This window comes from Danio aesculapii, chromosome 3 (assembly GCF_903798145.1).
Source record: "Danio aesculapii chromosome 3, fDanAes4.1, whole genome shotgun sequence".
Classification (NCBI taxonomy): Eukaryota; Metazoa; Chordata; class Actinopteri; order Cypriniformes; family Danionidae; genus Danio; species Danio aesculapii.
This window is the reverse complement of record NC_079437.1, coordinates 10,921,952-10,937,145: the sequence shown is the minus strand read 5'-3', so window position 1 is coordinate 10,937,145 and position 15,194 is coordinate 10,921,952. Positions and strand designations below refer to the sequence as shown.

Below are 15,194 nucleotides of genomic sequence, written 5' to 3'. Positions count from 1 at the left end.
CCCATGCAGTTTGCCTATAGGCCTCCATCAGGGTGAAGAGCAGGGATGTAAAACTCAATTCCTGGAGGGCCGCAGCCCTGCACAGTTTAGTTCCAACCCGGCTCCAACACACTTACCTGTAGGTTTCAAACAAGCCTGAAGGACTCAATTAGTTTGATCAGGTGTGTTTACTTAGGGTTGGAACTAAACTGTGCAGGACTGTGGCCCTCAAGGAATGGAGTTTGACGTCTCTGGTGTAGAGGATTCCACAGTTACTTTGCTTTACCTCCTTTTTTATAACTGTGTTAAAAGACCGAAATATGAACTTAACCATATTTTGTATAATTACGGTGTGATGGTTAGACATTTTGAGGTCAAGCATGTGAATAATTGGCTTTGAATAAATCATGTGGTCCAGATCAAATAACAGTCGAACATTTGAAGTTATGGTGTGTTACCTTGTCTGTGCTCTTAGTGGCAGAAATTAAAGATAAAGTAGGTAAAAAAAAAATCTAGCGTTGAAAGTTATAGGCCAATTTAATGACTGGTATAATATCTAAAGTGTTTCAGGATATTTTTGTGAACTCTGTACGAAGCAGAGCCTTAAAATGATTATTGATCCAAGCCATAATCTCCATAAAGAGCAGCTGATGGGCTCATAGAGGAGGTAAAGGACACCAGCTAGTCAGATAACAGTGGGACATTGCTAATTCAAATATCAATTATATCATTTAATAGTAAGAAATAGGCAATGCAGTGGCACAGTGGGTAGCACATTCGCCTCACAGCAAGAAGGTCGCTGGTTTGAGCCTCGGCTGGGTCAGTTGGCATTTCTGTGTTGAGTTTGCATGTTGTTCATGTGGGTTTCCTACGTTTGTTTAACTTGCCGGTTTGGTAGACTATAATTATATAGTTCAGTTCACCAAACTTAGTACTACTTTTGACTTCTGCGTTTGTCAGCCAGGGCTAACTGTTCAGCTAGTAAATTAGCAAGCTGTGACTGGAGATCTAGAATTTTAGCCTCCGACTTTTCTGCCTCTGATTTGTGAACATCAAATTCTGCACATCTAGCCTTTATAATTGAAGGTATTTTTGACATCATGTCACGCAGTCCTGAGTAACACATGTAATTTAGCGCTTCAACCACGTTTTGAATTTTTGACAATTACATCCCACCATGCAAACAATGTAGAGTCTGAGTCTGTTAACTCAAGTCCTTCTTTGCTGAGTTTACACAGCGTAGGTTCAACTTTTTTGGTCCATTAAGCAAACAATACATCACTTTTTTTCAGAAATGAACCATTCCATTCTTGAGGAGGTAATCTGAAATTTACCAAATTGAACTATTGAAACAAATTACATTGTAAATTGTTTCATGCAATTTAAGCCAATGGAGGAACAATAAAAGCAGACTTACCTACTCTTGTGGTTAGAAGGCCAGTTTTAATCCATTCACCAGGTCAGCTGTGAAAAATCCAGCTAAGACCGGCTAAAGTAAATTTCAGAAAACTCACTGCAAAGGATCCCGGGTTTCGGCACCATCTGTAGGAATGGGTTTTAACCACAGCGGTTCGAACTGTAGTTTTGCCGAATGACTAAAATGTTATCAGATGGTTAAAAAAACTGCACATTTCTAGTCAAACCATTCTTCTGCAATCTCATACCAAAAACGGAAATAAGGGCAGCAATAATAGCTTAAAATGTGTGAGAGCGTTGATATTTTGTGATTGTATTGTATTGCAATATAGAACAATTAAGTGTTGATAATAAATCAAAAGTAATTCACAAATACTTGAATATGAAATGATTTAATGACAATAATTGTCTATGATTACAACTGAATTAGTTACAAAATAACTGTCTAAAATGATAAAACATGAAATTATAAAAACATATGATAATAATTGTACCCAGCTTAAATTAAAATAAAGTTACCAGAGGTAGAAGGAGAGACAGCTGTTAGCAGAGACAGCTGGGGGGAGGGAGAGAGAGACAAATGGCTCGTTTCCACTGACTGGTATGGTACGGTACGGTACGGTTTGGTACGGGTCACCTTTATCAGGCTTGCGTTTCCACTAACAAGGGTACCCTTTTGGTGGCCGTGGTGTATGACAGAAAGTTTCAGTCGACGTCATTCTAGCTCGAGGAAATGTCTACAATAAAGCTGTACGGGTCACTTACATATCTTATGAGAAGCTCTTCTCACAACACAGATGCTTTACACACATAAATACTTGTGTAGAAATGTTTATTACTAACTTTTCATTGAACATGATTTGATTATAACTGCAAATCAATGACAGTGACGAAACAGCCTACTGTAACGTCTGTAATTATATTAAATAACTAAATAAATGAACATATTTAAACACATACAGCCCCTAACAGTCTCCGATATGTTACCAACTACAGAAGAACTACACACGTCAGACATTTCGCCCGTATTTAGGTTCAAAACAACACAAAATATAGCCCACAGTCAGCGAAAACCTCTCATCTGTGTTCAATTCAATTCAATTCACCTTTATTTGTATAGCGCTTATACAATGTAGATTGTGTCAAAGCAGCTTCACATAGAAGGTCACAGTAAATTGGAACAGTGTAGTTCAGTTTTTAGTGTTTAAGTTCAGTTCAGTTTAGCTCAGTTCAGTGTATCTGTGTCTGTAATCTTCAGCAGCACATGTAGCCTCTGTTAGACAGTAATTCCGTCATTCCCAGTTCATATTAGTCCAAAAGGTAAAGATAATAAGTTAGTTATCCATGGCATTTTGTTCATGTTTGCTGAAAAATAATGTGCTCCTTTTTTTTCCGGCTTCTCCTTTGTTTTTTCGCGCTTCACTCTCGCATTTGTCAGTGTCTGACAGGATCGGGTTTCAAAAGCACGTAAATAATCAAACGCAGGTTATTATCATCAGCTCAAGAAGTTTGTTATTTCAGATTTAATGTTAGACGCGCACGAGCGCTAGCAAGAAAGCAAAACCGGTCGCGCCTCAGACTGGCTCGTAAAAAACTATGGGGCACAGGGTAAATCTGCTCTTCTTCTTGACTTTGTGGCTGTTCATCAAGACGACGACAAGGTTTGTTTGAGCCCAGATCGACCATGGCTTGTTATTATATGTATTTATAATTCCGCTGTAATCTCTCACTGTGTATTTCAAACATGGCGGGTTTTTTGTTTTTATTCTGGCTTGTTGTGTAAGCAAATGACATATCTCTGTAAACCAATAGCGTTTAGCTGCGCGTGTGGCTCCGCCTTTTGGTACCCTTTCTCATGTTTGGTACCCTTTCGAAAGGGTGCTGAAAAAGTGGTACAGTACGGTTCGGTACGACTTTTGACAGTGGAAACGGCCAAAAAAGTGTACCAAACCGTACCGTACCGTACCACTCAGTGGAAACGGGCCAAAAGTGAGCAAGTAGGCCTCAAAGAGGCAGAGAAGATAGCCTCCAGAGCAGAGCAGGAGAGGAGCAGAGCAGGAGAGGAGCAGAGCAGGAGAGAAGCAGAGCAGGAGAGAAGCAGAGCAGGAGAGCGCAGACCAGGAGAAAGACAAGCCAGGAAAAGAAGCAGAGCAAAGTTTACCACCTATTTTGTCTTTTTCTTGACCATGTGACCAAAGCCCAAATCCTGAAACATTCAAACTGACCAATCAACATGTGACCACATCCTAAAACCCCCAAAGTCCACATACCAGGCCCTAATCCAGGGGTCACCAAACTTGTTCCTGGAGGGCCGGTGTCCTGCAGATTTTAGCTCCAACCAATCAAACACACCTGAACAAGCTAATTAAGGTCTTACTAGGTATACTTGAAACATCCAGGCAGGTGTGTTGAGGCAAGTTGGAGCTAAACCCTGCAGGGTGACCGGTCCTCCAGGACCTAGATTGGTGACCCCTGCCCTAATTTAATCAATATCTGCCTTTGGAATTTCTGTGAACCTTCTTTGGTGAAAAAGATCATATAAACAAATGCATGTGATAATTTAGACTCTTACAATATTATGGACTAGAGCTTTTATTATCTCAAAGCAGCATGAAAAATAAAACAAAAACACTACTGAATCCTATTTATAATATTACAGCAATGAACACCCAATAAAATCGTCCAGAGAAAATAATACTCACAGAGCACAAGAGAAAGTTTACTGAGGTCCATACTGACTGAATAATGACAGACGCTTGAAGAAACAAGCTGCTTCTCAAATGGCACACTATACACTCATGCACGATGTACTTATGCACTTACACACTCAACAGCATAGTATATGTTTGTAGTGTCGTCCCAAATGGAGCACTAATGTTTTTGTTACTAAGCGGAAATTCAAACCGTTTCCCTAATGACGTTTGGCGGTTGCCAAATCAGTGAAATAAATCACCAAACTATCAAATAATACCTGCCATGAGTATAACCGCATTCACCATCGGGAGGTGCTATAATCACTGTTTTAGGAGATTTTTGCTTTCACAATCCAAAATAAATAAAGTTATCCAACATGTGCGCCCGATAGCTTCCGCTACGTGAGCAAAACTACAGTCGTTGAGTGTGTGAAGTGTCCATCATTACACACTTCATTTTACCAGCTGAATGAGTGCATCATCCGGGTAATTAACGTGCACTTATTATTTTTAGAGTTTTCAGTGTAAACGCACTACTTACACTATTTATACTACAAAATGGCGTAGAATAGTTCATAAGTATGCGATTTGGGACGCAGCTACAGACTGTGTTAAAGACTAAAGACTTCCTGAAACCTGCAGTCTGATCTCTACAAACATCACGACATATTAAAGACACACAAATATATCTCATGTGTTACAGAAGATCTATTAGTAACCTTTATAATATTTTAATATGTTTTCAGATTATTTTAAACTGACCAACATCCAAGTTTTGTGCAGAAATTTATATATGCATAATAATCTAATAGTATATCAAGTGTGTTATTAATTATGTTTCATTATACATTCTAATATCTCTGTTATTAATGTGTTTTTATTTCAATCAGCAGAGTTTTATGTCTGCATCAACTGAAATATTAAGTTGACCTTTGGGCAGCCATTTGTGCTCAAACTGCTCACTGAGAGTGCGAGGTGTGAACGGCTAGTACTTTCCATTCTGTGTAGACCCTTATATACGACGTTATGTCTCTTCTGAGGGTAACACATATTTTAGGCATTTGTTCTTTAAAAAACAACAACCATACTAAAAATAATCTAAGCATACATGTGTGCATTATAATTGTATCAGATTAAGCTTATTTTTATTGGTTTATTTGAAGGTCACAATGTAACTTATTTTGGTTGCCTGCATTTCAGAAACATCAGTTGTGCCACCATGTGACATAAAATAATTGACACCTCTTGTACCAGTCTGCAAAGCTGACCGACTTCCTCTTTTTCTTACAGATGCACTGAGAAGGTTTAAATCAATTGTCAGTTTAATTCAGCTCTTTGTTAATCTAAATTAATTTGACTTTAATTTAATTTGGTCAAACTCTATACTTAATTTTTTTCAGTCCAATTTGTTTAAAAATCTCTTTAATAGTTCTTTGGCTTGTCTTTAGTCTCATCAGCTTTCTTATATTAATTTAAATGCTGTTGACTAAATTTACCATATTGTGCCACTGCATATTACATTTTAACACTACATCTTTTAGGGTGGCATGGTGGCTCAGTGGTTAGCACTTTTGCCTCACAGCAAGAAGGTCGCTGTGATAATAAATCATAAGCAAACATCGAGAGCTTGCAAATCTAAAGTGAGAACTTGTGCTAATAATATTAGTATGTGTGCTAATAAAGCTAGTGTGGGTTGAAATTTACACTCTGATATGAATAGCTCAATCTTTTGATTTGCACACACAGACAATAATCAAAACAACTGTTTTAAATTCAAAGTTGCAGATGAATAGTTGTGTATTTGTAAAATGTTACTCACAAGTACAAAATGACAGACACAAATGTGTAAGGCAAATAAACCTGAGCACTTTATTGCAGTTTCACTGTACAACCACAAGTCGGCACTCACAACCTCTCAGTAGATTTCACAACCTCTCAGTAGATTCGGCAGTACAAGTTCAAATCCTCACGCTTTTGATTATTGTAATATTGTTGTTGTTTGTTGCATTTTATGTAAATAGACTTATATTGATTTCTTTCAGAGTATCTTGTCTTCTTTGCAGTAAATAATTAGTCAATGTACCGCGAAACACCTCGTTAAAGTAATATTTTTCAGCACAAAGACAATATTTGTTTCTAAATACCCAAAGTATCTTTTTAAAAACCTTTGTGAACCCAATCAGTCAAAGCAAAAAGCATCCAAACCACAATAGTTAGCATACATCCCTGGAAACAAACCTGTGCTGGTCCTTAAAGGGTGCACTTAGAGCCAGCATAAAGGCCCCAGCAAGCTGCCAGTGCAGGAACATTGAGAGTTTGATCACTAACAAAACATTGGCCTATTGGTGCTGGCCCTCACTTAGCCCACAAGAGCCCTCAACTAGACCCACACACTGATTCAGCTTGTTAACAGGTGTTTATTAACAATTCTCAATGAATCTGTGGTCACACTGCATTTTTCTCCCAATAGATTTCCATTCATACGCACACGACAAGTTTCGCCGTTCGCTGCGTTGGAAAGCTCAAGCTTGGTGAACTCTTACCTGTGAAATCGCATCACATGATTGCGTGAGACCAATTGAAGATCAAAACATGACCTCTCTGGACAGAAATTTAAACATGGACCAATCGCTTGCTTTTTTAAATGTCTAATCCTATTGTTTAATCCCGCCTATTTTCGCAGCCAAACAACAGAATTTTGCATGCCCAAACTGTAGCGTGGCCGCAGCACAACACTCAGTTAATCACTTAATTATCTCATTAACTTCATCATTGTGTCTGTGTTCTTCAATCTATTTCTCTCATTGATAAAACATTATTTGAGGGGGTAAAACTGATTATTCAACAGATGAAGTTTAACCTTTTAACTGTTGATTCAATGTTAATTCAGTGAAGTTCTGCTATCACATGTTCAGCCTCAACAGCAGGTAACCAAGCTTTAAATAGGTCAGATTTTAGTTGTGTGAGAGGTTTATAAATGTTATAAGAATGACACAAAAATAACTGCAGTAGGAAAGGTGTATTCACAAATGACACAATAAAAGTACAAAAGTATACAGTAATAAAAGAATACAGTTCAGTGCATCATAGTCTAACAAGTAAAAATCTAGGTGTGCTATGACGAGCATATTTGATTATATAGCAACTGCAAAATATGTAATGTTTAAAGAATATGACTATACTTTTGATCATTTCCTCAAGCACTGTGAGATAAAATGTCAGGGCTGCTGTGAAGTAATACCATGAAGTAAAAACGAATAATAAACCACTGATGATCCTGTTGATTCTCTACCAAATCCTCAAGCTAAACTCATCAACCTCCTGGGACTGATATTTGTTTAACCTAAACGTACGTCACATCACTACATTCAGCACCTGAAAACATTCATTTATTCATTTTCTTTTCAGCTTAGTCCCTTTATTAATCTGGGGTCGCCACAGCGGAATGAACCGCCAACTAATCCAGCACGTTTTATGCAGCAGATGCCCTTCCAGCCGCAACCCATCCCTGGTAAACATCCACACACACTCATTCATACTCATACTCTATGGACAATTTAGCCTACCCAATTCACTTATACCGCATGTCTTTGGACTGTGAGGGAAACCAGAGCACCCGAAACCTACGCGAACGCAGGGAGAACATACAAACTCCACACAGAAACACCAACCAACTCAGCCGAGGCTCGAACCAGCGACCTTCTTGCTGTGAGGCGACAGCACTACCTACTGCGTCACACACCTGAAAACAGATGAGTTCAATTATACACTTTCATTGTTATATTCAGTATTTTAAGCTATTCTTAGAATGTTAATGAACTTTTTTTTCTAGTGAACTTTCACAGATTTTTAGTTTGACACTCACTCTGATGTGTTTCCAGCTTCAGTTTAGAGTAAACACAGTCAGAATTCTCAGTGTTGTTCCCTAAAATAATACAACATTTATTATCACTAGTCTGTATGAGTAAAAGCACATCAAACATATGAATAAATGGATGATCATGAAAACATGAGAGCAGAGATTTATATTGTACTTTACCTTTATCTGTGTTTTCCTTCATTTTCTTTGTAGATTTGAGCTCGACCTCAGCATAGGTGAGTTCAGCTCCACTTTCACAGTCTACAATCAATAGCAGAGAAAAAAAAAATTTAACTTCACCTTTCACTTGAAATCTTTGATTTAAAGTTGATTCAATAAACTGCGACTACATGAGTTACCTGTGTTGCATATGACTTCATATGTTGCATATGTATGTGCAGTTTCTATAAAAGATTAATACATGAATTCATGTCCAATATTTATTATTTTGTAATGAATCTTAGAATTAAAACCAAGAAAAAAGATAAAAGCTGTTACCGGTACTGCTTCTGTCTTTAAGAGTAGTTCCTGTAAATCATTCATTAATGACTTTATTTTTAACACTTTTTCATGGATTATTTCACCATCAAAGTTAGAATTCAGTCACACAGAAAATACAGTTTTAATGTTAACATTGGTGTAAAAATATAAAGCCGTCATGACTGACCAGAGAGCAGTGTCTGGTGTCCCACTTCACTCTGGTTTTGCTGTGATGTCTGACTGACACTAGAGGGAGACGGAGATCTTACACCTAGACAAACAGGACATGATCATCTGGATGAGGGGTGCCCAAACTTTTTCATACACAATAAGAAAGGCCAAAAACCAAATATCATTGAGAGCCGTGGGCCGACGATAAACATACTAAACAATATTACATTGAATTGAATTACATGAATTGCCATGGGTAATTTCCTAATTTATTAGAAAACACTACTTTAAATTGTTTAATTTAAATGCAGTATAACATTTCAAAATTACAAAAATAATAAATAAATAAAATAAGTTATTGCAATAAAAACACGAACAATTGCATTTATAGCACAGTGGAGTTCAATGCTGAATACACTAGTCAAGCAGAATCTGCTTTTGCCTATGTCCTCTATCCGTCGGGTGACAGTACTGTATGTACATTTAAACTAAATCTGAATAATTTACACCATTTAAATGAAACATTTGATTTCAGTTAGCTTTTAATAATAAACCATATGGTTACATTAGATTTAAAATGACAATCTCTATGAAATGACAAGCGTCTTTGGGCTAATTTGGAGTCCTTTGCTTACACATCAACTCACACAGTCAATATTTATTATTTATTGTATTCACTTAAAGTTTTAAACACTGAATAAATAACACTAAGAAGCTTTTTTACAATCCCACTTCCAGCCTAATTAGAAATAAAAACTACCCACAACCCTTTATCCATTTCACTGGTAAATTCAGAATATCTCAACAACTGTCTTCATGGAGTGAGTTTTAGAACTCTACACTGTTTTCCATTTAGTTTCCATGGCAATTAGGAGCAGATGTTGATTTGAAATTCTAGAAGTGACATTCTAAATTCTGAACATTCTAAATCCCACAAGTGACCAGTGACCACTCATAAGAGTCTGTTTGGTATTTATACATATCTGAAAGTGAACAATTAAAATACAGCTATTAAAAACATCAGGGACCTTGTTTAGTGTTTGTAAAAATGTAAATATTGAGAAAATCTTCTTTAAAATTAAATAGTTAGCAATAAACATTTCTAATCAAGAACTGAACTTTGATATATTTAGGAAATTTAGCTAAATGTCTTCATGGAACAGAATCTTTACCTAATATTATAATAATTTTGGCATTAAAGAGAAATCTATCGTTTTGATTGACAGTTTATAATACATTGTCACTTATTCCTACAAATATAGCCATGCTGGTTTTGTGTTCTAGGATAACAAATGTGGGACAGCACTCACAGGGGCACAGAAATAACAATCCCACATGTGGGACTGCAATGCTCAGATTAAGGGTTAACACTATACTGTATTAAATTTAGCAGGTTGGGAGGCAAGTTATGACGTCTGTAAAAGTTTTATTGAATTGTAACATGGCAGAAGATGAACCTTTCTTGTGTCTGTAGCAGCACAGCAGAACCAAGAAGATGATCATCAAAACAAGGACAGAAAGTCCTGCAGTCACTCCATTAATCACAGGATCGACACCATCAGATCTTGAGGCTGATGGAGAAACTGAGTTACTTACTGAATATATTCACATTTAGAGTCATGCTGTCAATGATACAAGAACATTTAAGGTGTTTTAAAGTCTACAGTCTCACCCCTGACTGAGATCCAGCTCTTGGGTGACTCTCCTTCTGTGTGTTTGCAGTAGTAGAAACCCTCATGTGACTTTAAGACAGCAGTGATGATCATCTCTGAGGTTTGACTCTGGACGAGTGATCCATCTTTATAGAAATCAGCTCTGAGCTTTGCTGGAGTTGTAGATTTATATAAACAGTGTAGAGTCAGAGTATCTCCTTCAGTCACAGGATGAACAGGACTCTCCAGAATCACACCAGCTACACAAACACAGCAAACATCAACACACACATCAACAGAGTGCTGACATTATTCAAGAGAAAATTAAATAACGATCTTTATATTAAAATAGGTTGTTTTTTTGTGACAATTAAGTGTTTCCATGTAGTTTATGCAGTATTATGTGGTTGTTGTGTTTTCTGCTCACTAGACCAATTCTCAACTGTGTCTAATGCTTTCAGTTGTCAATCTGATTTAAATGAATAAATACAGACACAGACTCACAGTGTACAGTGATATTAACAGGATTATATTTCTCTCCAGACTCAGACTGACACCAGTAAACTCCAGTGTCTGATGTGTAGATGAAGCTGATTGTACATGTAGATCCTGTTTGTAATGAACAATCACTCATCCACCCGCTGTCTAAGTATCTTCTGATTCTCCATCCAGTAGAGTTACTCTTGTCTTCACAGCTCAGAGAAAGAGAGTCAAATGTAAAGTGTTGAGCTCTGCTGGGACTGATGACCAGAGACACTGGAGGAGAAACACCTGAGACAGCAATAATTTATAAATATTTAATTTTATTCAATATGAAATATGATCCAATTATTTCAGTTCTGAATAAACTCACCAGTGACCCACAGTGGCTGTGTGTTGCTGACAGTTTTATAGACTGGTTTTCCTCTCTCTGCTTCACACACATAAACTCCTGTGTGTTTTAGAGCAACAGAACTGACAGTGTATTTTCCTCCAGCTCCTCTACTGTCTGAGAGTGGCTTATAATGATCTCTGTAGTCTGTGTGAAGTGAGAATATACAGATGTTCAGTATTATCAGTTATTTCTGAATACAGAAAGAATGACATTGACTGAAGCTAATCTATGTGATGTTTGAAGGCAGTTATATTATATTAGGTGTTCTCACATGAAATTGACGGGGCAAAAATGTTGCAGTATTTCAAATAAATAGATTCTGATCCACAAATAAACCTGAAGTGATCCACAAAAACGGTCAAATTTAGTTTTAAAAATGGAATATAATAATATATACAGGAGAAGCAAAAAAATCAATTACAGTCACAAATTAATATAATAAAATTGGCTAATAATTAAAGTATCAACAAGTGTCAACACAACGTTTCTGGAAAAACATCCTGCAATTCTTAGTGTGCTTCATGTAGGTGAGTAGGCCAAAAACTTGGATTTTTATAGCAATTATATATATATATTATTTATACATTTATATACTCTCTGATGATTTGAAATGCTTATTTTGTCCATACATTTCAAGTCATAATGAAAAATAAATAAAATAAGTAAATGTTCAAATGTAAATATCATTTCTGTTCTACATCATAAACAACTCTGCCAGGTCATTTGCAACACAAATTTTATGAATTTTAATATAAAAGATTTTTGTGAAACTCCTGCATTTATTTGTCTCATTCCATTATTTGAGAATGTACATTTTTTGTGCAACCTTAGATTTATTTGTGGACTATAATCTATTTATTTAACATAATGTAACAATTCCCGCTCCACAGAAGCACATTATAACTTACCTGAACGAGATATGATGTACCAGCTGAATGTCCAGCCTGTAGAGGAGCCGTAAACCTCACAGATCAGAGTCACTGAATCTCCTTCAGTCAACCAGTTCTGTGGAGAAACACTTAAAGCTATCTGGGCTCTGTCTGAAATAGAGAAATCCCTCATTAATAACATGATAATCTTGTGTGCATATGAAGAGATGATCAAACTCACCTGATACTGTCAGTGGAACTGCATCACTCATTTGTGACCTGCGTGAACCTTTACTCTCAGTGCCAATACAGGAGTATTTACCTGCGTCAGACTCAGTAACAGACCTTAATGTGTATTCCTGTAATTCACTGAATGCATCATCTGAACCTTCTTTATACCAGCTGTACTGCCAGCTAGAGCCTCCTTCAGCATTAATGTCACATCTGAGAGTGACTGACTCTCCTCTGAACACATGCAGATCAGGAGTAATCCTCACACTGGCTTTAGGGTTTTCTGTATAATGGCAAATATTCACAATAAAATGATGTGATATAATAAATATAATCATATGCTGTTTTAGTGCATGATGCATGAACAATTTTTATTGCAAAACACACAAGCTAAATCTGATTATACAGAAGTGTTTTATTCTGGAGTCATAGTCACCTATTAAGTGCCCTACACAATGAGAATGAACAGCTTGGATAGAAAATAAACTATTTTACAAAATTATTTCACAATAGAAAATGAGATATAAACAAACAAACAAAAATAATGCATTTAACTAGAGCACAAAGACCAATTTAAAATCAACATGAAGCATCAAAACACTCATTTTCAATAGTTTTCACAGTTCATGTAGAGTCACAGATATGTTATGAATTATGAAGTAAATTCACTCACCTTCAGTGTCTTCAGAGTGGATGTTTGAAATCAGCACTAAAAGCACAAAGAGAAACTTGTCTGTTTGATCTAGACTAGAGTTAGCTGCTGAAGAAGTAATGCAGTTTAGACAAAACAAATATTGCAGTGATATATTCACGGCTCCCTCATAAACAGCACTAACTGCACACTTCCGGCTCATCTTTGACATTTATCATGGACTAGAGATGGCTTGTAAACTCAAAGCAGCATAAAAAATAAAAACAGAAACACTACTGGATCCTATTTATAGAGTTACAGCAATGAACATCCACTGAAAAATCACCCAGAGAAAATAATACTCACAGAGCACAAGAGGAAGATGACTGAGCTCCATACTGACTGAATAATGACAGACACTTGAAGACACAGACTGTGTTAAAGACTCAAGACTTCCTGAAACCTGCAGTCTGATCTCTACAAACATCACGACACATTAAAGACTCACAAATGTACCTCTGTGATACAGAAGATCTTTTAATAACCTTTAAAATCTTGTTTTCAGATAATGTTAAACTGACCAAAATCCATGTTTGTACAGAAATGTTTAAGGGTCAAATGTTATAAAATTTAATTTCTCAGATGCTGGCAGTTTAAAAATAATATCCCAGTGAGTTTAATGAATAATGAAACATTGTTTTATGGCTCTTAAATGTAATGTTGTGATTTGTATTAATAACCTGATGGAAAAAAAACAGAAACAGATGAAGTGTTGAACTTCTGCTTCTCACTCACTGGTAAAATGACCTCAAACAGACCAAACCAAACCACAACTATATAGTTATTTCCTTTTTCATCTCACTTCATTTTGATGGTCTCTTTAACACACTTTTGACTATAAATAAAGTATTACTGCTTTCAAAACATTGAGTGCATCAAATAATTGACTGCAGTTGTGTTATTAATATGTAATCATGTAATGTATACATGATAACTATCTGATTTTTTAACAAACAATCTGATAGCATTTTAAATGTATTACAAAATGGAGTCTGATTACCTGATTGATGTATTGATTTTCTTTGGAATTGATTGATTGGTTTTTGTAAATTTACATATTTATAATGATTGGATGCTTTATTAACCGTGTTATTAGATATGTCTCATTATACATTCTAATATTTCTGGTATTTATTTCCCATTCTGTGTAGACCCTTATATGCACCTTTATGTATCTTTTGAGTTTAACGCATATCTTAGGTGTAAGAATATTTCTGCATTATATTTGTATCAGATTAAGTTTATTTTTCTTGGTTTATTAAAGGTCACAGTGTAACTTATCTTGGGTGTCTGCTATAGACCAAGTGTATAAAAAGAGCAACTGAAACCTCTTGCACCAGTCTGCAATGCTGCTCATCTCTCGAATCTTTCCTTGACTTCCTCTTTTTCTTACAGATGCACTCGACTAACTCAGAAGGTTTCATTAAATTCTCAGTTTAATTCACCTCTTTGCTAATCAGAATTATATTGACTTTAATTTAATTTGTAAAACTTGATTAAACTTAATTCAATCTAATACATTTAAACTGTCTTTAATTGTTCTTTGGCTTATCTTTAGTCTTGTAAGTGTCCAACTATTAGTCCAATGACAGAACTAACAGCATGGGTGAAGGTTAAAAGCATGTAAGCCTTTTCTAGAGCTTCTGTAAAGAATTCTGTGATTTATTAGAATTTATTTATTTATTTCCAGTTCCGAATTTAATCTGACTCCATTTTTCAAGTGATCAATAAATTTAGACTGTGTTCATAATTATTAATGGATCATATTTATCAAAAGTGAATACATTTGGATATTTGATTATCAGTTATTCCTTCATTGGGGACCAATTGTTGTTCTGAGTTCATGCGTAGCCAAATTCACATGTTTATGTGTGTGTGTGTGTGTGTGTGTGTGTGTGTGTATATATATATATATATTCGATTCAATTGACAGTCGGTGCGCATGCTCGAGTGACGTCACTGTCGCTGTACGGTAGCCTCGCTGCGTGTGTTTGGAGTTTAGTCTGGCAATTTACATTTTTGTTATAAAATACGTCCTCATTCGCTAAATATTTGTCTCTCCTACTTAGGGTGAACAATCCCTTTACACACGTTTACAAAAAAATCTACTTTCAAACGTTCTGTCTCTTGAGCATCCGCCTGTTGTTTTTAACTTTAGCCTGCTGGCACCGCTGGTCAGCTAAAGCTACAGACCTCTTTCATTCACTTATTTTCTCACTTACTGGCTTTGCTCTTCACCTTGTACAATGTTGCTTGCGTGTCTGTCCTTGAGTGAAGGA

At 36.1% G+C, this 15,194-nt stretch overlaps 1 protein-coding gene across 1 annotated transcript; it reads right to left on the bottom strand.

The window, feature by feature from the left end:
- Window positions 1–7,822: 7,822 nt before the first annotated feature.
- LOC130217300 (B-cell receptor CD22-like) lies at window positions 7,823–13,252 on the bottom strand. The gene is made up of 12 exons (XM_056449387.1): window positions 13,222–13,252; window positions 12,898–12,933; window positions 12,235–12,507; window positions 12,033–12,158; window positions 11,104–11,238; window positions 10,755–11,021; window positions 10,271–10,510; window positions 10,056–10,181; window positions 8,615–8,698; window positions 8,128–8,208; window positions 7,954–8,013; window positions 7,823–7,830 (listed from the first exon to the last, which is right to left on the bottom strand). Exons 1-12 carry the CDS (start codon window positions 13,250–13,252, stop codon window positions 7,823–7,825), a joined length of 1,467 nt encoding a protein of 488 aa, XP_056305362.1.
- Between the last annotated feature and the right edge of the window lie 1,942 nt (window positions 13,253–15,194).

Bases quoted from the DNA above. Each gene is read 5' to 3' on its own strand.
- LOC130217300 (XM_056449387.1), bottom strand. From the start codon at position 13,252: ATGGAGCTCAGTCATCTTCCTCTTGTGCTCT. The intron at 8,699-10,055 runs GTTCATCTTCTG...CTGTTTGTCTAG, and splicing joins CTGCTACAGACACAAGAAAG to GTGTAAGATCTCCGTCTCCC. The intron at 8,209-8,614 runs GTCAGTCATGAC...TATTGATTGTAG, and splicing joins ACACCAGACACTGCTCTCTG to ACTGTGAAAGTGGAGCTGAA.